Here is a 26799-nt window from a genome sequence, read left to right as displayed (position 1 = left end):
TGATTTATGTGCTACTTCCCGTCGGACAAATACACAGGCAAACTTCAGGACACTTCAAGTGTGTGTTCCAGTGTTGCAATGATACCAATATCATGATACTTGTGAAAGCTTTACATGGAAAAATAAAACCGGCTGAATTGTACGGCCCTTTGAGGAATACCTGTTTTATGTGAAATAGTATGTGTAATAGCTTGAAACATAAACAAATGGGACTCATAAGGGTGTCACATTTATTTTCCAAGCTATTGGACATTCAGTCCGTTTCCTGAGTTCTTTTTTTCCCCCCGCAATTGCAATACTGAGAATTGTGCCAACACTACTTCAAACAAGGTATGAAAATGACCATGAACTATCATAAACACTGTATGTATAGTAAATATAGTCCCATATTTCTCCTAAAGCAAAGGCCCACCATCTAGTGGATTTCTGTCATGAGGGCTATACTCCAACCTAAATCCAGTCATCATCCTTAAACTGACAGCTCCCCATCCCCCTAACTTACAAGTAACAACTTGACAAAAGGCATTAGGTTATGATTAGGGGCGTTTACACTGCCTTTACACTCCCCCTTGAAAGTCCCACTGGTATGGGCTGCCAGGCATCTTGTTAACATGGAAAACAACCTTAAGTAAATCAATTCTGCTGGGCTTGATGTGAGCTGATTCGGCCATGTTGCCATTTCATTGGGAATAGAGTGGAGGGGAAAAGGATAGAACTGTCTAAAATAACAGTTCTCCGCTTCTAGCATAGTTTGGCAGGTCTCAATATCGCCTGTTGTCGTGTGTACACACACACACACACACACACAGTAGGCAAAAGTTATGGTACGTTGCAGGTTTTGAATAGAGCTGACGTTTCCTTATTCTACATGTCAGATGAGCATGCTTGTTCGAGAAAATAAATTTATATCCGAATGCCTCAAAAAAAGGTGCTAGAGTACACAGGATTTTTTTAAATGTTTGCATTGTAATTTTAGAAACTGTCCATAATATATCTGCCGCTAATAGTGGAATGATATTGTTTCACAGTATTACTTATCTGCCAGTGTTGTGATTGGCTGTGATTGATTTCTTCCGCTGGAGCGGCATCTGTTGTCAAACTGGGAAAGCTGTTCTGACTTTGTCGCTGTGTTATCTAGTGGAAATCGCCCTGTCATTCTACACCAATTCCCTCAATTTCAGTTTCTGTGAGAAAACAAGCACTGAATAGTGTAGGGAATCATTGTACCATCTAAATCCCTGAGAAATATCTTTCCATTAACAAATATCATTTTACAGCTGTTTGAAGCTGGTGGATCAAAACTAAAAAGTTACTTTCGGTTTTGGTCGACCAGCTTCAAACAGCTGTAAAAATATTTATTTTTTCTGGATAACACAGCCAAAGTCAGAACAGCTTTCCTAGTTAAACAGATGCTGCTCCGGTGGGAGAAATCAATACGTGAATATCACAGCCAATCAATCAAAAACACTGGCGGGGTAAGTAATACTGTGAAACACGATCATTCCACGGTTAGCGGTAGATATATTATGGACATTTCCGGAAAACACAATGCACATATTCAAATGTGAAGCACCTTTAAAATATTGGCGCGTGTCACCTCATCCAGTTTAGACGATACTGAACCCGTGATAAAATAGAGGGCTGCAGCAAAGTTTGTGCAGAGCTGACGTGACTCACCTTGCAGGCCACTTTTGTCCAAAAAGTTACTGAGGTTGAAAAGCGTATTCCTTGAAGCCATGTACTGTATAAATCTCTGCAACACAGAAACATGTGTGTGCAAACCTTCAAAGATGGTGAATGCAAATGATTGACTAACAACAATACAAGACAACCACTTTTGAAAATGCATAGCAAATGTTACATAAGAGCCTCCTCAAAAGAAGTAGTATAATACAAATTACACAATTCTGTGGACTGGATATTGCTGACACTTTTCAAACCACTAGTGTTACACGGATTTCAAAAGACCTTAACACCACAGTATTAGTGTTATTTCTGACACTGAATTTAATTTCTTATACGTGAAATCTTTCATGACATATTTAAGAGAGATAGGCATCACAAGGAGTAGCGCATGTTACAATGGCACCATTACCGTATGTATATAGGGATAGGGGTTGAGTTGGAATTCAGAGTGTGTCTGGCATGACGTGCCCCTGGCATGACGTGCCCCTCTGATCACCAAGGAGTCAGATCCATTATATATGGCTCTGCTAGAAGTGTTGAGTTGCAGAGCTCTGGGGTGAAAAAAATCCCCAGGTACAGAATCCTCGCACCCAACCCTAACCATTTGTGCCCCCATACAGGTTTCACTCACCTCGTTACCGTAGACCATGGTGTGGTGGGTGGCGGTGAGAGACTTGAAGACCACCACCCAGCTGGTGCTGGCCGTCCTCTCAAACAACGTGTCTGCCAGCTGGGGGATGTTCACGTTCATCTCATTGGTGCAGTGGATCAAGTCTGGGGGAGAGAGTAGGGGAAACGGTCACTGTAGGGTCTTATTGGCATATTATTGTGTGTGAGTGAGCAAGAGAAAGAGTGTATTTGACTGCATGCAAGTGAGTAAGCGAAGGCGAAAGCGTTGGCAAATGTTATTTTGAACAACCAGTTCCACAGAATCAAGCCGTTGAGGTGAGCTAACAAACTTCTTGGTACAGGCTCTCGTCACTTGGACCCACCAGGTTTGACAGAGCACTAAGTCCTTGTGGTGCTGTTTAGCACAGCCCAGGATAGGTTGCACCCAGTGTTTATATTCAGGCTGTTGTCACAAACGTCTGAGGGTAGCACATGAATCCTGGGCATTATTTAGCCTTTGGCAAGGCTCCCATGCCATCTGGCCTGTAGTGAAAGCCGATGCCTGGCACCTTTCCATCAGTGCCACGAGACTGGTCTCTCATGCCAGATCTCATCAGGTCATTCATACACCCTCTAATACAGGCCTTACACAAGCAGATATTTCTCTCTCTCTAACACACACACACACACAGAAGATGGTCCATTACTGAAAGCTCGAGAGGAAATCTGCTGCTAACACTGATAAGATTTCACCAATCATGTACCGTTCTATGACAACACCGTAGCTGGCTGATCAAACATTGAAACACACTGAACAAAAATAAACGCAACAAGTGTTGGTCCCATGTTTCATGAGCTGAAATAAAAGACTCCAGAAAGGTTCCATACGAACTAAAAAAACATTTCTCTTTGTGCACTAATTTGTTTATGTCTCTGTTAGTGAGCATTTCTCCTTTTCCAAGATAATCCATTCACCTGACAGGTGTGGCAAATCAAGAAGCTGACTAAACAGCATGATCAATACACAGGTGCACCTTGTGCAGGGGACAATAAAAGGCCACTAAAGTGTGCAGTTGTCACAACGCCAAAGACGTCTCAAGTTGAGGGAGTGTGCAATTGGCATACTGACCGCAGGAACGTCCACCAGAGCTGTTGCCAGAAGATTGAATGTTATTTTCTCTACCATAAGCCGCCTGCAATGTCATTTTAGAGAATTAGGCACTACGTTAAACTGGCCTCACAACCGCGACCACGTGTAACCATGCCAGCCCAGGACCTCCACATCCGGCCTCTTCACCTGCGGACTAATCTTAGACCAGCCACCCGGACAGCTGATGAAACTACGGGTTTGCACAACCAAAGAATTTCTGCACAGAAACCGTCTCAGGGAAGCTCATCTGTGTGCTCATCATCCTCACCAGGGTCTTGACCTGACAGCAGTTCGGCGTCGTAACCGACAACAGATTGGCAAATGCTCACCTTCGATGGCCACTGGCATGCTGGAGAAGTGTGCCCTTCACGGGTGAATCCCGGTTTCAACTGTACCAGGCAGATGGCAGATAATCTGATGACACTATTTGTAACACAATCACTTAAGAGTTCAGTTCAGACAGTTGTCAGCCAAGACATATACTGCTCAAAAAAATAAAGGGAACACTTAAACACATCCTAGATCTGAATGAAAGAAATTCTTATTAAATACTTTTTTCTTTACATAGTTGAATGTGCTGACAAAATCACAAAAAGAATCAATGGAAATCCAATTTATCAACCCATGGAGGTCTGGATTTGGAGTCACACTCAAAATTAAAGTGGAAAACCACACGACAGGCTGATCCAACGTTGATGTAATGTCCTTAAAACAAGTCAAAATGAGGCTCAGTAGTGTGTGTGGCCTCCACGAGCCTGTATGACCTCCCTACAATGCCTGGGCATGCTCCTGATGAGGTGGCGGATGGTCTCCTGAGGGATCTCCTCCCAGACCTGGACTAAAGCATCCGCCAACTCCTGGACAGTCTGTGGTGCAACGTGGCGTTGGTGGATGGAGCGAGACATGATGTCCCAGATGTGCTCAATTGGATTCAGGTCTGGGGAACGGGCGGTCCATAGCATCAATGCCTTCCTCTTGCAGGAACTGCTGACACACTCCAGCCACATGACGTCTAGCATTGTCTTGCATTAGGAGGAACCCAAGGCCAACCGCACCAGCATATGGTCTCACAAGGGGTCTGAGGATCTCATCTCGGTACCTAATGGCAGTCAGGCTACCTCTGGCGAGCACATGGAGGGCTGTGCGGCCCCCCAAAGAAATGCCACCCCACACCATGACTGACCCACCGCCAAACCGGTCATGCTGGAGGATGTTGCAAGCAGCAGAACGTTCTCCACGGCGTCTCCAGACTCTGTCACGTCTGTCACATGTGCTCAGTGTGAACCTGCTTTCATCTGTGAAGAGCACAGGGCGCCAGTGGCGAATTTGCCAAACTTGGTGTTCTCTGCAAATGCCAAACGTCCTGCACGGTGTTGGGCTGTAAGAGCAAACCCCACCTGTGGATGTCGGGCCCTCATACCACCCTCATGGAGTCTATTTCTGACCGTTTGAGCAAACACATGCACATTTGTGGCCTGCTGGAGGTCATTTTGCAGGGCTCTGGCAGTGCTTCTCCTGCTCCTCCTTGCACGAAGGCAGAGGTAGCGGTCCTGCTGCTGGGTTGTTGCCCTCCTATGGCCTCCTCCACGTCTCCTGATGTACTGGCCTGTCTCCTGGTAGCGCCTCCATGCTCTGGCCTCTACGCTGACAGACACAGCAAACCTTCTTGCCACAGCTCACATTGTGCCATCCTGGATGAGCTGCACTACCTGAGCCACTTGTGTGGGTTGTAGACTCCACTCCGTCTCATGCTACCACTAGAGTGAAAGCACTGGCAGCATTCAAAAGTGACCAAAACATCACCCAGGAAGCATAGGAACTGAGAAGTGGTCTGTGGTCTCCACCTGCAGAACCACTCCTTTATTGGGGGTGTCTTGCTAATTGCCGATAATTTCCACCTGTTGTCTATTCCATTTGCACAACAGCATGTGAAATTTATTGTCAGTCAGTGTTGCTTCCTAAGTGGACAGTTTGATTTCACAGAAGTGTGATTGACTTGGAGTTACATTGTGTTGTTTAAGTGTTCCCTTTATTTTTTTGAGCAGCGTAGAATAAAACTCAACTTTCAGAGCTTGGGGGTTATTCAATCAAAAGTGGTATACAAGAGTTTGCACACTCACTCTCTCTAGGTGCATTGTAAATGCAAAAGGCTGATTATACAAGCACCAACCTATCTTACATGTAAAACCCATTGAGACCCTGTTCTCGGATTTTCCTTCTCCGTTTCAAGTAACCCTTATGACTTTATGGGGCCGTTCCCGCAATACAATATTCAAAACGATCACTTGGCAAATAACGTCTATAAATACATTTGTGAAATTATTTGTTGTACAAAGCAAATAACTTAACAGATCAAACTTAATATCAGTTAACTAAATGTGGAATTTATACACGTCACAAAAGTCAGTAATAACTAGCCTGCATTTCACTGTAACAAAGTGCTGCCATGTTGACCTACAGTTTGAGTCTGAAGTTTACATACACTTTAGCCAAATACATTTAAAAACTCAGTTATTTACATTTAAGTCATTTAGCAGACGCTCTTATCCAGAGCGACTTACAAATTGGTGCATTCACCTTATGATATCCAGTGGTACAACCACTTTACAATAGTGCATCTAAATCTTTTAGGGGGGGGGGGGGGGGGATTAGAAGGATTACTTTATCCTGTCCTAGGTATTCCTTAACCTGATAGGGCTAGGGGGCAGTATTGACACGGCCGGATAAAAAAACATACCCGATTTAATCTGGTTACTACTCCTGCCCAGTAACTAGAAAATGCATATAATTATTGGCTTTGGATAGAAAACACCCTAAAGTTTCTACAACTGTTTGAATGGTGTCTGTGAGTATAACAGAACTCATATGGCAGGCAAAAACCTGAGAAGATACTGAACAGGAAGTGGCCTGTCTGACAAGTTGTTGTTCATCTTGGCTCTTTTTATTGAAGACTGAGGATCTTTGCTGTAACGTGACACTTCCTACGGCTCCCATAGGCTCTCAGAGCCCGGGAAAAAGCTGAATGATATCGAGGCAGCCCCAGGCTGAAACACATTATCGCGTTTGGATAGTGGCTGGTCAGAGTACTCAGACTCAGGCATGAGATGTTTTTATTTTCTCTTTTTTGTACGTATACACGCTTTCCCGGTCGGAATATTATCGCTTTTTTATGAGAAAAATGGCATAAAAATTGATTTTAAACAGCGGTTGACATGCTTCGAAGTACGGTAATGGAATATTTAGAATTTTTTTTGTCACGAAATGCACCATGCTCGTCACCCTTATTTACCCTTTCGGATAGTGTCTTGAAAGCACGAACAAAACGCCGCTATTTGGATATAACAATGGATTATTTGGGACCAAACCAACATTTGTTATTGAAGTAGAAGTCCTGGGAGTGCATTCTGATGAAGAACAGCAAAGGTAATAACATTTTTCTTATAGTAAATCTGACTTTGATGAGTGCTAAACTTGCTGGGTGTCTAAATAGCTAGCCCTGTGATGCCGGGCTATCTACTGAGAATATTGCAAAATGTGCTTTCACCGAAAAGCTATTTTAAAATCGGACATATCGGACATATCTGTATCTATAATTCTTTAAATAATTGTTATGCTTTTTGTGAAAGTTTATCGTGAGTAAATTAGTAAATTCACCGGCAGTGTTCGGTCGGAATGCTAGTCACATGCTAATGTAAAAAGCTGGTTTTTGATATAAATATGAACTTGATTGAACAAAACATGCATGCATTGTATAACATAATGTCCTAGGGTTGTCATCTGATGAAGATGACAACAACTACAGACCAGTATCCCTTCTTTCTTTTCTCTCCAAAACTCTTGAACGTGCCGTCCTTGGCCAGCTCTCCTGCTATCTCTCTCAGAATGACCTTCTTGATCCTAATCAGTCAGGTTTCAAGACTGGGCATTCAACTGAGACTGCTCTTCTCTGTGTCACGGAGGCTCTCCGCACTGCTAAAGCTAACTCTCTCTCCTCTGCTCTCATCCTTCTAGACCTATCTGCTGCCTTTGATACTGTGAACCATCAGATCCTCCTCTCCACCCTCTCCGAGTTGGGCACCTCCGGCGCGGCCCACGCTTGGATTGCGTCCTACCTGACAGGTCGCTCCTACCAGGTGGCGTGGCGAGAATCTGTCTCCGCACCATGCGCTCTCACCACTGGTGTCCCCCAGGGCTCTGTTCTAGGCCCTCTCCTATTCTCGCTATACACCAAGTCACTTGGCTCTGTCATATCCTCACATGGTCTCTCCTATCATTGCTATGCAGACGACACACAATTAATCTTCTCCTTTCCCCCTTCTGATAACCAGGCGGCGAATCGCATCTCTGCATGTCTGTCAGACATATCAGTGTGGATGACGGATCACCAGCTCAAGCTGAACCTCGGCAAGACGGAGCTGCTCTTCGTCTCGGGGAACGACTGCCCGTTCCATGATCTCGCCATCACGGTTGACAACTCCCTTGTGTCCTCCTCCCAGAGTGCTAAGAACCTTGGCGTGATCCTGGACAACACCCTGTCGTTCTCCACTAACATCAAGGCGGTGACCCGATCCTGTAGGTTCATGCTCTACAACATTCGCAGAGTACAACCCTGCCTCACACAGGAAGCGGCGCAGGTCCTAATCCAGGCACTTGTCATCTCCCGTCTGGATTACTGCAACTCGCTGTTGGCTGGGCTCCCTGCCTGTGCCATTAAACCCCTACAACTCATCCAGAACGCCGCAGCCCGTCTGGTGTTCAACCTTCCCAAGTTCTCTCACGTCACCCCGCTCCTCCGCTCTCTCCACAGGCTTCCAGTTGAAGCTCGCATCCGCTACAAGACCATGGTGATTGCCTACGGAGCTGTGAAGGGAACGGCACCTCCATACCTTCAGGCTCTGATCAGGCCCTACACCCAAACAAGGGCACTGCGTTCATCCACCACTGGCCTGCTGGCCCCCCTACCTCTGAGGAAGCACAGTTCCCGCTCAGCCCAGTCAAAACTGTTCTCTGCTCTGGCACCCCAATGGTGGAACAAGCTCCCTCACGACGCCAGGACAGCGGAGTCAATCACCACCTTCCGGAGACACCTGAAACCCCACCTCTTTAAGGAATACCTAGGATAGGATAAAGTAATCCTTCTAACCCCCCCCCTTAAAAGATTTAGATGCACTATTGTAAAGTGGTTGTTCCACTGGATATCATAAGGTGAATGCACCAATTTGTAAGTCACTCTGGATAAGAGCGTCTGCTAAATGACTTAAATGTAAATGTAAAATCAAAGGTTAGTGCTGCATTTAGCTGTCTTCTGGGTTTTTGTGACATTATATGCTAGCTTGAAAAATGGGTGTCTGATTATTTCTGGCTGGGTACTCTGCTGACATAATCTAATGTTTAGCTTTCGTTGTAAAGCCTTTTTGAAATCGGACAGTGTGGTTAGATTAACGAGAGTCTTGTCTTTAAAATGGTGTAAAATAGTCATATGTTTGAAAAATTGACGTTTTTGCATTTGAGGTATTTGAATATCGCGCCACGGGATTACACTGGCTGTTGAGTAGCGTCCCACCAAGCCCATAGAGGTTAAAGAGGTGGGGTTTCAGGTGTCTCCGGAAGGTGGTGATTGACTCCGCTGTCCTGGCGTCGTGAGGGAGCTTGTTCCACCATAGGGGTGCCAGAGCAGCGAACAGTTTTGACTGGGCTGAGCGCGAACTGTGCTTCCTCAGAGGTAGGGGGGCCAGCGGTGGATGAGCGCAGTGCCCTCGTTTGGGTGCAGGGACTGATCAGAGCCTGAAGGTACGGAGGTGCCGTTCCCCTCACGGCTCCGTAGGCAAGCACCATGGTCTTGTAGCGGATGCGAGACACAGTTATTCCCAATTTCTGACATTTATCCTAGTAAAAATTCCCTGTCTTAGGATCACCACTTTACTTTAAGAATGTAAAATGTCAGAATAAGTGTAGAGAGAATTATTTTATTTCTTTCATCACATTCCCAGTGGGTCAGAAGTTTACATACACTCAATTAGTATTTGGTAGCAGTGCCTTTAAATTGTTTAACTTGGGTCAAATGTTTTGGGTAGCCTTCCACAAGCTTCCCACAATAGGTTGGGTGTATTTTGGCCCATTCCATCTGACAGAGCTGGTGTAACTGAGTCACGTTTGTAGGCCTCCTTGCTCACACACGGTTTTTCAGTTCTGCCCACAAATTCTCTATAGGATTGAGGTCAGGGCTTTGTGATGACCACTCCAATACCTTGACTGTTGTCCTTAAGCCATTTTGCCACAACTTTGGAAGTATGCTTGGGGTCATTATCCATTTGGAAGACCCATTTGCGACCAAGCTTTAACTTCCTGACAAATGTCTTGTTGCTTCAATATGTCCACATCATTTTCCATCCTCATGATGCCATCTATTTTGTGAAGTGCACCAGTCCCTCCTGCAGCAAAGCACCCCCACAACATGATGCTGCCACCCCCGTGCTTCACGGTTGTGATAGTGTTCTTCGGCTTGCAAGCCTCCCTCTTTTTCCTCAAAATATAACGATGGTCATTATTAGAGGTCGACTGATTAATCGGAATAGCCGATTAGAAGTTCTCATAACAAATGGAAATCGTTTTTCTTTTACACTTTATTTAACTAGGCAAGTCAGTTAAGAACACATTTTCAATGATGGCCTAGGAACGGTGGGTTAACTGCCTTGTTCAGGGGCAGAACGACAGATGTTTACCTTGCCAGCTCTGGGATTCAATCTTGCAACCTTACGGTTAACTAGTCCAACGCTCTAACCACCTGCTTTACATTGCACCCCACGAGGAGCCTGCCTGTTACGCAAATGCAGTAAGAAGCCAAGGTAAGTTGCTAGCTAGCATTAAACTTAAGTTATTTAAAAAAAAATAAAAAAAATAAAAAAAAGTAGTTAACTACACATGGTTGATGATATTACTAGTTTATCTAGTGTGTCCTGCGTTGCACATGATCGATGCGGTGCGCATTCGCGAAAAAGGACTGTCGTTGCTCCAACGTGTACCTAACCATAAACAATGACTTTCATAAAATCAATACACAACTATATATTTTTAAACCTGCATATATAGTTAAGATTGCCTGCTAACATGAATTTCTTTTAACGAGGGAAATTGTGTCACTTCTCTTGCGTTCATTGCACGCAGAGTCAGGGTATATGCAACAGTTTGGGCCGCCTGGCTCGTTGCGAACTAATTTGCCTGAATTTTACGTAATTATGACATAACATTGAAGGTTGTGCAATGTAACAGGAATATTTAGACTTAGGGATGCCACCCGTTAGATAAAATACGGAACGGATCCGTATTTCACTGAAAGAATAAACGTTTTGTTTTCGAGATGATAGTTTCCTGATTCGACCATATTAATGACCTAAGGCTCGTATTTCTGTGTGTTATTATGTTATAATTACGTCTATGATTTTATCGAGCAGTCTGTCCTTTTTGTTTAATCAGACCAGAGGACATTTCTCCAAAAAGTACGATCTTTGTTCCCATGTGCAGTTGCAAACCGTAGTCTGGCTTTTTTTAATGGTGGTTTTGGAGCAGTGGCTTCTTACTTGCTGAGCAGCCTTTCAGGTTAAGTCGATATAGGACTCATTTTACTGTAGATATAGATCATTTTGTACCTGTTTCCTCCAGCATCTTCACAAGGTCCTTTGCTGTTGTTGTGGGATTGATGTGCTTTTCGCACCAAAGTACGTTCATCTCTAGGAGACAGAACACGTCTCCTTCCTGAGCGGTATGACGGCGGCATGATCCCATGGTGTTTATACTTGCATACTATTGTTTGTACAGATGAACGTGGTACCTTTAGGCATTTGGAAATTGCTCCCAATGATGAACCAAACTTGGAGGTCTACAATTGTTTTTCTGAGATCTTGGCTGATTTCTTTTGCTTGACATCACGGGAAAATCAAAGAGGCAATGAGTTTGAAGGTAGCCTTGAAATACATCCACAGGTACACCTCCAATTGACTCAAATGATGTCAATTAGCCTATCAGAAGCTTCTTAAGCCATGACATCATTTTCTGGAATTTTCCAAGCTGTTTAAAGGCACAGTCAACTTAGTGTATGTAAACTTCTGACCCACTGGAATTGTGATACAGTGAATTATAAGTGAAATAATCTGTCTGTAAACAATTGTTGGAAAAATTACTTGTGTCATGCACAAAGTAGATGTCCTAACCAACTTGGGAAAACTAGTTAACAAAAAATTTGTGGAGTCGTTGAAAAACAAATTTTAATGACTACAACCTAAGTGTATGCTAACTTCTGACTTCAACTGTATATATTTTTCCTTATATTTATATCCATGTCTGACATATTCAATCAATTCCTATCCCAGTCTGCTGTTCCCCCGTGCTTCAAGAGGGCCACCATTGTTCCTGTTCCCAAGAAAGCTAAGGTAACGGAGCTTAACGACTAGCACTCACTTCCATCATCATGACGTGCTTTGAGAGACTAGTCAAGGATCATATCACCTCCATCCTACCTGACCCCCTAGACCTACTCCAATTTGCTTACCGCCCCAATTGGTCCACAGACGACGCAATCACACTGCCTTAATCCATCTGGACAAGAGGAATACCTATGTAAGAATGCTGCTCATCGATTACAGCTCAGCATTTAACACCATAGTACCCTCCAAACTCGTCATTAAGCTCGAGACCCTGGGTCTCGACCCCGCCCTGTGCAACTGGGTCCTGGACTTTGACGGGCCGCTCCTAGGTGGTGAGGGTAGGAAACAACATCTCCACCCCGCTGATCCTCAACACTGGGGCACCACAAGGGTGTGTTCTCAGCCCTCTTCTGTACTCCCTGTTCACCCATGACTGCGTGGCCATGCACGCCTCCAACTCAATCATCAAGTTTGCAGACGCCATCATCCAGAAGGCGAGGTCAGTACAGGTGCATCAAAGCTGGGACCGAGAGCCTGAAAAACAGCTTCAATGTCAAGGCCATCAGACTGTTAAACAGCCATCACAAACATTGAGTGGCTGCTGCCAACATACTGACTCAAATCTCTAGCCACTTTAATAATCAAACATTTATTACATACAATTTATCACTAGTCACTATAAACAATCTTCACATACCCTACATTATTCATCTCATATGTATATATTGTACTCTATACCATCTACTGCATCTTGCCTATGCCTCACGGCCATCGCTCATCCATATATTTACATGCATGTATTCAATCCTTTCCATTTGTGTGTTTAAGGTAGTAGTTATAAAATTGTTAGATTACTTGTTAGCTATTACTGCACAGTCGGGAACTAGAAGCAAAAGCATTTCGCTACACTCGCATTAACATCTGCTAACCATGTGTATGTGACCAATACAATTTGATTTGAAATTTGATTTGACTGGCACACCCCTATGTGTAGTAGAGTGGAAACTGACCATCTATTCACAGGAAGTATTAAAAGCCATAAAAACCCATTTATGGGCAGAATTCAGAAGATGCTAGTCAACCTGAGCATAGCACCTCGTGGTAGACAAAATACAGATGGTAATTGAGTCTTGCATAGCTGTACACCATAAATCTTGCATTCGCTCTGTTAACATCTGGGAGACACTACCGTCAGAAAGTTGGCTTCAGCCACAGCAGAGGAAGAGGACAAAAACTAGAGCCTACTAAAATGGCTGGGATTACTCTTGGAACTACTAGCGAACAGACTTTCATTGTTTATCACCATTCTAGTTAATGGAGCGTTTCTGAAACCCTTTGATTCTGACTCCCAACATCTACCAAGCTATTGGTTCTAGTAAAAATGTTTTAAAAAGTGTTTAAATTAGGCCAAACTTATACTGAGTCTGATTTATAAACAGGCTGAATTGAGCAAAATGCCTGACACAATGGTTCAAAAAGAGAGCCAGGCGTAGCAAAGTCCAGCAACTTAAATTGCAGTTTCACTCCATAAAGCAAACCAAGACCAATTTGCATGTTCTCTCATCTGACCCATGTATTCCAGGCAGTCAGTCTGATTCTATGAAACTTCCCCAAAAAATGTCACGCTTGAATTCAGAGATTTTGTACGTGTACAGTAAGCACTGCAATCATGTACATAACAATCAATCATAAATCTCACGCAACAGATATAGGGTCTCATGAGACCAGCCTCTCTAACCAAAATAACATGGTTGGTGATTTGTCTGTTATTTTAGTTACCCAACCAAGTTTTAACCACCGGTCTCTTTGTAAAACACCACCAGGCTGAAAATCCTAGAAGGCCTTCAGACTTTACTCTAGTGCTAAATCACAATGAAAGAGTACAGATAAGACAAGTCAGTCTTGGTGACTCACTATGGACCTGCAGCAAACAAGACTAAAAAAAACAAAATGGCAGCAAGTGTCATATCAGCACTGTGCAAATTGAGCTTTTCACATCAGCACTGATTTTGGCAAAGATGTCATCTGAAATTGCAAAGGTCTCAAATCCAAAGCATGAAAAAGGAAGGGAGTGCAAAGAACAAGCTGGTGGGAATCAGACAAGGCTCTATTCTGAATACTTTGTGGTTTGGGAGGGTTGTGTGGAAAGTTTAAAAATGAAAAGCATGACAAAAGGATTCCAGTAATGACAAACCACGATATTTTGGGTAGAGAGACTGCATTGCCAATGTCTGCAAAAGAGCCTGCATCAGCAGCTGTAGCCACATGTCAAGTCTTAATTAAAAATATGAAATAGAGTGAAAATGATTACTAAACTTCATAGAAAATAAAAGCTAGGTCACTTTCATAAGCTACTGTATATCATTTATTTGCAATCAATTCATAAATAATTATAATGCATGCGATTCATGAGTCCAGATTTAGTGTGATGACATGAACTGCTATGGAATGCTTATGCAGTGGTTGACCTGGACCTCCTGTTGAAAGTGTTTCTTCCCCGCACCATTTTCTCAGTCGTCGGTCATTGAGTCAACACACATTTATTCCAATTGCAAGGGTCAAGGGCTTGTACATAGGTCAAACGCACTGTAGCTAAGGGTATTTAATAGCCATTACATGTTAGTGATGACATGGTCGGGGCAGCTGACGGGAATTGAAAGCATTAAAATTAACTAAACAGTCCAATAAAAAGTAGAAGCCCCCTCCATGCGGAACTCTGGACAAGTTAGCAATGATTGGAATGCAATGGCCAAGGCATTTCCCTCGTATTCCCTTGAGAGTTCTTTAATTAACACACCAGATTAAGGGCCAAACATGCAAGGAACAGACTTGATGGCTTCAGCAAACAGTTCCAATAAGCTCAGCAGAACACAAGGTTTACAGGGGGAAGATTATAATAATGAAGTCCTTTTATTTCCCACTTATTGTAAAAAAATAAATAAATGGGTAGCATTAATTACCCCAAAACACTTCCTGCCTCTGGCAGAACCCAAATCTAGCCTATAAGTACAACTGTTTGACAGAAGATTTTTTTTTTAAATGTTTAAAAAATAAAAAATAAAAAATAAAAAAAACACATGAAGTGTACAGTTTTGCGTTACGAGCCTTTTTGAAGAGACATATGCCACCCATAAACATGAGCTTGGAGGACACCATAGTGAAGCTATAGGCCTACAAGGGTTCAACATCTAAATAAAGAGTAATTTGTGGTACAACTAACTGCTTGTCGACGACTGAATTTCAAAAACTAGGCTTGAGTTTGAAGAACATGTCGCAAGAAGTGGATTTCTTTTGGTTGGAAGGTAGACAAGTTCATTTAGAAAGTTGAGTTGAATCATTTTGTGGAAGACATTTTCAAATTACACAAAAACTGTGCATACTTGAAATGCCATAAGCCAAAGACCAATTTGTCAAATCATCGCAGCACTCTATTCAAATGGTGTGCGGGGAGTAGGGCTGGGGCGATATGGCCAAAATATCATATGGTCTTTTTCAAATTTTTGACACCATTTTATGATTTTGGTTAATAAAAATTCTACATTTGCTTTAAGAGTAGTGTGTGACCCTAGGGTGGCAACATATACATTCTAAATTATTTCAATGGGTCCATTTCCATTCTGATTGAACAGTATAAAACAATTCAACTTCAACCTAAATAATTTCCTGCATTTCCTGCACATTTGAGGTCATTTCCACGATATGGGCAAAAATACTAGGCCTTATTTTTAACCAAATGTTGCAATTGCGATTTAGGTCAAAGCACTTGAGTGAACTTTTGGAATCATGGAAATAGAATGTTTATAATTCTATAGTTAGAATATGAATAGTGGCCACTTTGAATACAGTGTTTGACATGACAACGAATGAAAATGCCATGGACGAGTTACTGCTCTGACTCAGTACTTTTATTAGCAAGTTAGCTAGCATGATTTAGCTTAGTTTGTATTTGCTTAGCAAGTTATCTGTTTGCAGATGTAAGAAACACAAACTAATATTGTAACTATAGAACGCTTGTGGATTTATATTAAGATCAAATTGTAAACATTGTTGTATTGACCATGCAGACTGAACACACGTGTCTCGTGGTCGAGGAACAACAAATGCGCTCCTTGAGTAACAGGGGGTGGGACTAGGTCTGTGTGGAAAGCGGCGTGGAGAGAGAGCAGAGAGGGATACCCAAGTAGCAAAGTAAACTATAAAAATGGACGTTACACACGGCGTATCACATTTAACTAACATTCAAATACAGTTATAGAAGGTAAAGTAAAAACCCAAACCGGTCCGTGCATCAATACCGGTATATAGTAAAATACGGTATACCGCCCAGCCCTAGTGGGGAGACAATACGCTTTCATAATCAATCACAGGAAGCCGATCAAAAGGGTATTACTATTTTCCTACCCTCCCAAACAATCAGCTCCCTGGTATTTTTGGAATACATACATTAAATATATACACACACACACATACATAAATCAACATCCTGCCCGACTGTTGACACTCAGGAAGTGAGTTTATTTCCCAAGCCTGCGGTGTAGTGGAGGGTAAAGAACAGAACCAAAGTTTACGTACCTTTCTTTTTTTTTTACTTTACCCATCCATTGCGAATATATGCATTGAAAATGTTGGGCGTTAATTTATTCACTGCAAATGGCAATCAGTGTTAACCCACACAAAAAAACTACAAAAAAAGTTGCACTTCCCTAAACATGGCATTGATGTAGCATACAGCTTTGAATCAAGGCTCTACCTCCTCCAGTAAATATATATCAGGCAGAACAGCAGCAGTTAACACGATCGTCAATTCATTTGAAGAGGATTCCCCGCCCTTTTAGAATTTTCATTCCAATTCATTTTCTGAAATTGTAGAGGGATATGTTCCAGGAGAGTACAATTAGGTTAGTTCACTACATGATCTTGCAGTTGACAGATGCAAGACGATTAAAGTGCATTGAAAAATTCTCAGCTAGAGTAGTCGATGGCTCTTTCAAGGTCTGCGTTTGCATCAGTGGCATTTGTAACCAGTTTGCTTTTTTCCTCTATATTAGGGACCAGCTCTACACAGCATATGGATGATATGATACAATCATTTTAAAATGATTGAGTTGACCATGCTAAAAGTATTCAGTGACCACAACACGGGTATAGTAAGACTAGAGAGGGTCAATCTTTAAAAATCTTGCCAAAGATCCTGAACTCAAGGCAAACTGCCCACTTCACTTCATTGTAGACAAATGGCTAATGAGGTTAATCTATGAGATGGGCAAATAGAGATAAAAATCAAGCTCGGAATATGGAGGTTAAAGAATGAGTATTTGATGGTAGTGCCTGGTTTGCAGCTTTGAATCATGACACTGAATCGCAAAAGGCTTTTCAGAGTTACAGTGGGCTCCATTCAGTGGGGCAGGCTGTGTCAGCACTCTTTTTGAGGGACTGTCATTCGATGCCACTGCGGTCACATGCTCTGAGTGGGCTGCGTTCTGCAGGGGAGTTGGGGGGGGTTAAGGGTGAACCTGTGGCAGAGCCTCTCATGCTGCATGTGTTAGCGTGTCCTCTGGCCTGACCCAACTGACTGCGACCTCAGTCGTTACTGGGCAGAATGGTAGGCATTAAGTGGTTCACATTCAGTGCTTCAGAGGACAATTCATACACCCAATGAAGGCTCCCCATCTATAACACAAGCAAAATAAATGGCGTCTTCATGGCAGTCTTTCAACAACAAATAAGTTGGGCTCTGGGCCTTTACTTGTCCTGTATTAGCGGACCAATATAGCCATCTGTAGCGGCTTCCCACCCAAACATCTTCCCGCGGCAATGCTTCATGGCACCTTTACACAGTTATTACCATAGCTAAAAGTGGGTCCAATTCAACCAATCCCATCAGTACCAATCCTCCTTGTGCTTTAGGAGTCCACATTTTGAATCCATGTAGGCTTAGTCAACATGCAATGTTAACTCAAATGCATAGAAATCTAACATGCTTCCTTGCTCAGCAGCATATGGTTGTCTCCATTTCAAATACAGATCAAAAACCAGAAAAAGAGCTATGGGGCACTGAAGTGCTTGAGGGTTCCACTCCACACACTGCTGAGGTTTGAAACCTACGTGGATCATGCCCCTTACCCTCAGCAGATTCTAGGGAGCATCATGTTGCAGGATTGACTCACAAGTCAAGCTCACAGAATAAGCTTGGATCCTATAGAACACGCTTGCTCAGTAATCAGCATTACCACATGCACAGAGAGGAGAGATGCCCTCACAACTTCACATTGTTCTAAAATGACCTTTTACATTTCTGGTTAATTATCCAACTGAAACCCACTCCTACTCAGGGCCTTAAGTAGGAGATGGTTGAGTGTTCATGTGACATAACACCTTGTCCCATGCAGCTAACCTCTATTGTGATGCAAATAGGTCCAGGAACCAAAACAAGTGTTTTGTACAATACAGATATTGTAGGCTTACATTATAATCAAAGTAACAAGATCAGGTAAACTCATGCTTCCTAGTTTCAGTCTCACTAACACACCCAATAATCGGACAACCTTTTTTAGTAAAGTAGCTACAATACAACATGGATACCTGGTATTTGCATTTTCATAGGAAAGTCAGTGTTGAGGTTTCCTTCCCCCAAAAAAGTGTGCTGAACCTAGATCTGTGTCCAGATCATTTGGACCACTGAGGTACTGTCAGGTGATTGCTACCACGCCACCCAGCTACTGTCTCCGAGGGACTATCGTATCTACTCCCTCCTGTGTGATTACTTTGGTTAAGGGCATGTATTGAGAGTTTTATGCCTGAGCTCGAATAAGAAATTAAGATTTCAAAGTAAATTCCTTCTGGAAATAAACAAGGTTTAACTTTCATCATCATGTTTCCCCAATGGTAAAGAACTTTGCACAAACACAAATGCCGCAATCAAAAGGGAACAATTTCAAATGGAATTCCAGGCATGCTGACTCACTGAAGGAAGGTGACGTTATAGTCAAGTACAAAGGTCCTCATCACAGACTTAAAAAGTTATTTAACAAAAAAATAAAAAAATTATTGTTCACCAAATGTAGCCATCATATCAAGTGGCAGGTGATGTATATTTCCAAACTTCCCACATTACCTCATTATGATCACACATCCTGTTTTGGGATGCAAAACAAGTTTAGTGACACAATGACAAAATAAATGTTCCATTTACAGTGGTTTAAAAGTCCCTAAAGCATCAGATAGACTACACTCGTGATTGACCCTTGCACTTTGGGATGGACAGAAATGGGTTAGCGTAAAAGCAATTAAACCATAAAATCCCTAACATGCAATAAAATGGCAGTCTTTTTCCCTCTCTATAAATAGATGAGTGCAATATTGAGTTAAGTAAGTTGCACCGATTACAACAAACTGGAAACTAAAGTGATAGCTCTATATTTCAAATTGCAAGAGCAGTCATCTCGGAGCAAATTTTACACCTGCTCTTAACCAAATTAGACCAGAAAACAAGAGCAGGCTCATAGTGTGGAAAAGACAACAGCTTGACCTTTGCACATTTTGTTCCCCTTTCTGGTAACTGTTAAGTCTCAAAGTTGTTTATTTAAAAAGGCCGTGTTAAAGAATGCGGACACTGGCCGGAAACCCAACCCAAATCAAAGGAGCTAAGAGAAGGGGGCCATATCTTGCGTACAAATCAGACCGGAAGGGAGCTAGACACACCACTGCCATTTCGGTCTGAGGAAACGCCAACTCCAAGTGCTACCAGCCCTCCTGAATACCTCCAACCTTTGTGACATTCCTGCTCCGCTCCTGCCACCCCCAGACTACAAAAGGAGCCTCGAGGCCCTCCCCAGCAGCCTCCTTATCAAGGAGAGGCCAATCAAGAAGCTTTCTAGGGACAGGAGTTAGTGAGGTATGGCCTCTACACACTTTTAGGTTCGAGTTTCAGACATGCCCTTCAAAACCCCCGTCAAACACCACACATGACATTTCTTATTACGGAGCCAATGCTAAAAATAGTGCCCAGCAGGAAATTGGTTTCAGTCTCTAGTCACCAAAACCGAGACGTATGCAAATAAGCAGCATGGTGTGACCAACTATTGATGTGGCAATGCCTGCAGTCAACCTGCTTCAGCACTGATGCTAGGGCACTGAGAATGACCCAGAATTAAAACCCATTAAACGGGAGTAACCCGACACGGCAAGGGCAGACACCAGGAAGAGACGGAATAAACTTGATGAAAAACCAACCTAGACTGAGTCTGAACAAATTTTACCACCACCATAAATCAGGATACAATCGAAAAGGGTAATGCTAATGCCAACTTACAACCTGTTCAGCCATTGAGAAGGCTGGCTATTGTCATTGCAAATAGTCACTAACGGAAAGTGGTTCTGCTGGTGACTAAATCTGTTGGCCATAAATACTTGATACCTCCAGTTTTTCATGAACTGGACTTGATGCGCTCTTATGTAGGTGTTATTTTTGTGCGTTAACATGCAATCACAACATAAGCCTTTTCCTTTCCAACAAACTGAACCACCGCTAATGTCATTGAGACCTGCTTGTGCCTTTTTTCTCTTTCACCAGCCACACTCCTTGCAACATTACAAGTGGTTGTTTTCTGATGAACTATTTCTTCTTGGAAAATACTTATCACATAGATCTGCAACATATAACAAAAGCCCACCAACTTTCCAGGTATCCCCCAAAAAAACAGAAGAACCTAGGCATGTCTGCAAAGCACATGCGTCGGTGGTACGTTGAGGTCCCCCATTGTTTTAACACAGTAAAAGGTGTGGACAGGTTGAGGAGCTTTAAGATTAAGTTCACTTGATTTGTCAATGGCGAAGGTACATGGAGATATCAGGATTCAGATATGACGTAATTGTTTCAGCACAATCCACAGAATTTTGCCGCTAAGGCGCGCAACATGGTTCAATGCATCAATATATCAGCATAGTCTACCTTTTCAGTTTTTCAAATTGCCAGCGTCTTATGGCTCAAATTGGGATCATGTATACTGTGCTAATCTCTTTTTTTTTTTTTTTTTTTTTAAATGTGTAGAGTAAGAGAGCGCCATGAACAATAGAGCAAACTTAGTAAACGAGGCAATTCCGGTAAGTGCATGGAGGACGCCATATTTATGCACCTCTGCTACTGTGAATTAGGGTAATCCCGGGTTATCAGACCCTGCTTTCGAATCCTGGTCTGGAGGTGGGTCTGACCCTGGTTTTATCTCAAATCAAATACATTTTCATTTGTCACATACGTCGAATACAACAGGTGTTAATAAAATAATTACTAAATAAACAAAAGTGTTTTATTTTTATCGAATCAATTAAAAAGTAACAAGAAATGTACATAATAACGAGACTATGTACAGGGGGTACCGGTACCGAGTCAATGTGCGGGGATACAGGTAATTTGTAAAGTGACTATGCATAAATAATAAACAGCAAGTAGCAGCAGTGTAAAATCAAAAGTGAGGTGGGGGGTGGGTGTCAATGTAAATAATCCGGGTGGCCATTTGATTAGTTGTTCAGCAGTCTATTTGGGGAGCACTGGATTTATGGGGCGGCAGGTAGCCTAGCAATTAGAGGCGCAAGCCAGAAACCAGAGGGTTGCCAGTTCAAATTCTAGGTCTGACAGAAAAAAATCAGATGGGAAGTGAGCTGGCAACTGGAGGGCTGCTGGTATCAAATCCTAGATGCTGTCATTATGGGATATTGTGTGTAGATTGATGAGGAAACATATTTATATAACCCATTTTAGAATAAGGCTGTAACGTAACAATTTTGAAAAAGTCAAGGGGTCTGAATACTTAGCGAACGCAGAGTATATGCGTGTCTTTTGGAGGGGTTGGGATAAAGCGCAAGTCAAATTTTGGTTGGATTCAGAAGGAAGAACCTGGGTAGGTAGCCTGTTGTATTAGGGACTTTAAATAGAGCAAAACATCACTGCAGTACTCTGATGACATGCTTCAATAGAAAATATTTATAGTGAGAAATCACTTCCATCCCTTTATGTAGATCGTTCTCCTACACATACATTACTCAAATATACCAACACATGGTTGGATTAAGTAGAGTTCTAATTTCAGTCATTCCTTCCCAGATTACTTGCCTGATTCAGTGTTTATTTTATTGTGAATTATGTGCATGCAAGTTGATTTCACAATGCTCATGAACCATATAACATGGGTGTGGTATAAGGTGTGGTGCATTGTGGTCTGGTCACAAAGATCCCATGGTACTTATCACAAGAGTAGGGGGTGTGAACCTGTGTTGCTGCTTTATTCCCAACCATCATGGCCACCTAGGCCAAGGCTAATGGTCCCCTGATCCCTAATAGGCATAAATCACTCCTCACTGTGATAGCTGGGTCTTATCAATAGGCGCCAAAAAGGGGAAAAACTGACAGAATTAAAAACTGTGACTCAACTATGGTCAAATGTCAGGAAGTGCATAGGGTATGTATTTTACATGCCTAGTCAGACTATCTTGCGGGCAATGACACTAAAAGTTACGTTTCTGTTGAGGTTCCCCATTTAACGACAAAAGAACGCAGTCAGCCAAAAATACTGGGAGGAGAAACCCTCTGATAACGTCTAGGTTCGCTGAGCAGACGATCATGTAGGGACACTCAATGGACAGTAAATTGCCTGTGAACAAGTAAAGTCACTATTGAAAGGAGATAAAAATGGACCATGCACGTCTCAATAGAAGCCAGCATAAAGGAATTAGAGCAGTTATCAGATTTATATTAAATAATCGCATTATATATAATTTTATTATAACCATCATCCTTCGTAGAAGTCAAACCATTTCTTGAAAAGTTTAAAAACGTTACAATAAATAGTAGCCTATGACGTGATTGTAATCCAGTTAATCTCATTGTTTACATCCCAAGCACGTGCCAAGGCTAATTTCAATTGAAAATTGACAGCATGACATCTGACTCGAATTTAGGGTAATTATAGAACATTTCTAGATAATCTCGCATCGTTTCATAGGTAGGCTAACATCAGACAAGAACTACTTGATTATAGCCTACGGGTCAGTTTATATTCGTAGGCCTCAGCCAGAGACCAAACAATTTCTAACGAATACATACGCTTGATCAAACGCTGCATTGTTGCAACTCACCGACATATTGATACTTACAATCTAAATGTTTCTTTTTCGGACCCATAATTTCATGCGTAGTCGCCTTGCACACAGTTTTTGCCACCGCAGATCCGGTAACACTGTGTTGAGCTGCGGTTATCCTGTCCGTAATGCTTTGCCCAGACATCTTCGCACTTCTGTATTAAGATATAGAACAAATGTTTTAAATCCTGTGGAATCGCTATTGTCCTCTGTAGCTTCCACAGTTCTGCCACATGACACAAAATAAAGACGAGAAAAATGAGACGGCAGGAACGTTACTCTTGAAGCTAAATCCCAGGGTGATATGCAGCCCACATCCACGATTTTGAGGGTGAAATTGAAGTTTGGTTGTATATTATATTGGATACAAACCTAGAGTTTTTACTTCTTGTCAATTCCGAATGAGCTCTCTCTCCAAACAAAGTCTTTCTCACACACTAACTGACTCCCCCTCTCTCGCACTGACTGAGTCTCGCTTTAGTTCCCACTGAATAAGTCTGTGCTCTTTTCTACTTCGCCTCCCCCTGCTGGCTCTAATGGGCTGGAGGCTTGCAGGAAAATGGCGGGTCTGATTCCTCCAGGGACAGGCTATAGCCTATCAGAAAGGAAGACACGAAGCAGCAGGGTCAACTCCACCCAGAATCTGTCCAGGCAGATTGAGGGCGCGTTCCTGTGCCCAGTGATGCCAATTTAGCAATCTTTTCAGAGTACCCTGGCAACTTTTTTTTTCAAACAGCACCTATCAACAAATTTAGCTACTTTTAAAAATGTATTTGTAACTTTTAGAAACTTTTGAAAAGTCACACAAACTCTAAAATGCCCGCATTTTCCCTATAAATGACACAAAAACGATTTTCTCTGTCACACTCAGTCATAACACACGAAAGTGCATTGTGAGTGACATCAACAGCAGGCACTCAGCTCGTGCACAGGCAGCAGCAGGCCAGCAGCAATTTCAGCAAATTGCAAATCATTGTTGGCTGACTGCAGCAGCAGTAGTATGCGTTCGACGAGACAAACCCAATGAATATAGTTGGTCATAAATGTTTGGTCTTGAACAGAACTTACAACATTCCTACAAACCAGCTGGGCTAGACAATCTGGACCCTTTCTTTCAAAAATTATCTGCCGAAATTGTTGCAACCCCTATTACTAGCCTGTTCAACCTCTCTTTCGTGTCGTCTGAGATTCCCAAAGATTGGAAATCAGCTGCAGTCATCCCCCTCTTTAAAGGGGGGGACACTCTTGACCCAAACTGCTACAGACCTATATCTATCCTACCCTGCCTTTCTAAGGTCTTCGAAAGCCAAGTTAACAAACAGATTACCGACCATTTCGAATCCCACCGTACCTTCTCCGCTATGCAATCTGGTTTCAGAGCTGGTCAGGGGTGCACCTCAGCCACGCTCAAGGTCCTAAACGATATCTTAACCGCCATCGATAAGAAACAATACTGTGCAGCCGTATTCATTGACCTGGCCAAGGCTTTCGACTCCGTCAATCAGCACATCCTCATCGGCAGATTCAACAGCCTTGGTTTCTCAAATGATTGCCTCGCCTGGTTCACCAACTACTTCTCTGATAGAGTTCAGCGTGTCAAATCAGAGGGCCTGTTGTCCAGGCCTCTGGCAGTCTCTATGGGGGTGCAACAGGGTTTAATTCTCAGGCCGTCTCTCTTCTATATATACATCAATGATGTCGCTCTTGCTGCTGGTGATTCTCTGATCCACCTCTACGCAGACGACACCATTCTGTATACTTCTGGCCCTTCTTTGGACACTGTGTTAACAATCCTCCAGACGAGTTTCAATGCCATTACAACTCTCCTTCCGTGGCCTCCAACTGCTCTTAAATACAAGTAAAACTAAATGCATGCTCTTCCACCGATCGCTGCCTGCACCTGCCCGCCCGTCCAGTATCACTACTCTGGATGGTTCTGACTTCGAATATGTGGACAACTACAAATACCTAGGTGTCTGGGTAGACTGTAAACTCTCCTTCCAGACTCACATCAAACATCTCCAATTCAAATTTTAATTTAGAATTGGCTTCCTATTTCGCAACAAAGCATCCTTCACTCATGCTGCCAAACATACCCTCGTAAAACTGACCATCCTACCGATCCTCAACTTCGGCGATGTCATTTACAAAATAGCCTCCGATACCCTACTCAATAAATTGGATGCAGTCTATCATAGTGCCATCCGTTTTGTCACCAAAGCCCCATATACTACCCACCACTGCGACCTGTACGCTCTCGTTGGCTGGCCCTCGCTTCATACTCGTCGCCAAACCCACTGGCTCCAGGTCATCTGCAAGACCCTGCTAGGTAAAGTCCCCCCTTATCTCAGCTTGCTGGTCACCATAGCAGCACCCACCCGTAGCACACGCTTCAGCACGTATATCTCACTGGTCACCCCCAAAGCCAATTCCTCCTTTGGCCACCACTCCTTCCAGTTCTCTGCTGCCAATGACTGGAACGAACTACAAAAATCTCTGAAACTGGAAACACTTATCTCCCTCTCTAGTTTTAAGCACCATCTGTCAGAGCAGCTCACAGATTACTGCACCTGTACATAGCCCATCTATAATTAGCCCAAACAACTACCTCTTCCCCTACTGTATTTATTTATTTATTTTGCTCCTTTGCATCCCAGTATTTCTACTTTGCACATTCCTCCACTGCAAATCTACCATTCCAGTGTTTTACTTGCTATATTGTATTTACTTCAGCACCATGTTTATTTATTTATTTTGCTCCTTTGCACCCCAGTATTTCTACTTTGCACATTCATCCACTGCAAATCTACCATTCCAGTGTTTTACTTGCTATATTGTATTTACTTTGCCACCATGGCCTATTTATTGCCTTTACCTCCCTTATCTCACCTCATTTTTTCACATTGTATATAGACTTATTGTTCTACTGTATTATTGACTATGTTTGTTTTACTCCATGTGTAACTCTGTGTTGTTATATGTGTCAAACTGCTTTGCTTTATCTTGGCCAGGTCGCAGTTGTAAATGAGAACTTGTTCTCAACTTGCCTACCTGGTTAAATAAAGGTGAAATAAAAAATAATAAATAAATATCAATCAACATGTCTCAATCAAAATTGTACAGCCAGAAGTACAGAAAAGAGTGGGAGTCTGTACCTGATTTTAAAGGGTGGCTGAAGCCAGTAATTGGGGATGATTGTCGGGCATACTGTGCGAACTGCAAATCAGATATGCTTGCAAAAATGTATGACATCAAAAAACATTGTGCTACAGCAAAGCATATTAATAAATCAAAACCGCACAACGCAGTCTACATTACCACAGTTGGTTAAAAAAGTGGATAACTGCAAAAGCGCAGAAGCTACTATGGCAATGGCCACTGCAGAGTGTTGTTCGCTGCTAGCATGCGACCATTTAGGTATGGCTTGCAAAGCTGCCTTTTCAGATGCTGTGGCAGCAACAAACTTCCAAATGCACCGCACCAAGTGCACAGAAGTGATTAGGGGAGTACTGGCTCCTTATTTTCTCAAAAGGGTAACATCAGATGTGGGGGATGAGAAGTTCAGTCTCCTTTTGGATGAGTCCACTGATGTCAGTGTCTCGAAATACCTGGGTGTGGTGATTCGGTATTTCAGTGCTAAAAAAATAACCATTGTGTCCACATTTCTTGGGCTGGTTGAATTGGAGGGGGGCGATGCCAGATCAATTGCAAAGGCGGTTAGTTGAGTTTCTTGAGAAGTGTAACTTTAAAAAAGAGAATCTTCATGGTATTGGCACTGATAATGCGTCCGTGATGACTGGG

The 26799-nt window shown here is 42.7% G+C and overlaps 1 protein-coding gene across 27 annotated transcripts in view; it reads right to left on the bottom strand.

The window, feature by feature from the left end:
* Positions 1-23576, bottom strand: part of picalma (phosphatidylinositol binding clathrin assembly protein a) — a 59300-nt gene extending 35724 nt beyond the window's left edge. For 6 of the 27 annotated variants that reach the window (XM_014136901.2, XM_014136917.2, XM_014136902.2 and 3 more), the window contains exons 1-3: positions 23014-23526; positions 2318-2460; positions 1678-1753 (exon numbers count right to left, since the gene is read on the bottom strand). In XM_014136901.2, the coding sequence (XP_013992376.1) occupies positions 1678-1753; positions 2318-2460; positions 23014-23143 (349 nt within the window). In that variant the 5' untranslated portion in view covers positions 23144-23526. Of the gene's footprint in view, positions 1-1677; positions 1754-2317; positions 2461-23013 lie in introns of all 27 variants that reach the window. The other 21 variants (XM_014136900.2, XM_014136906.2, XM_045693420.1 and 18 more) reach the window with 8 other exon arrangements.
* Positions 23577-26799: the final 3223 nt, after the last annotated feature.

The sequence above is a fragment of the Salmo salar genome, chromosome ssa13, assembly GCF_905237065.1.
Source record: "Salmo salar chromosome ssa13, Ssal_v3.1, whole genome shotgun sequence".
NCBI lineage: Eukaryota > Metazoa > Chordata > Actinopteri > Salmoniformes > Salmonidae > Salmo > Salmo salar.
The sequence above is the reverse complement of the archived record's forward strand: the minus strand, read 5'-3'. Positions and strand labels throughout refer to the sequence as shown.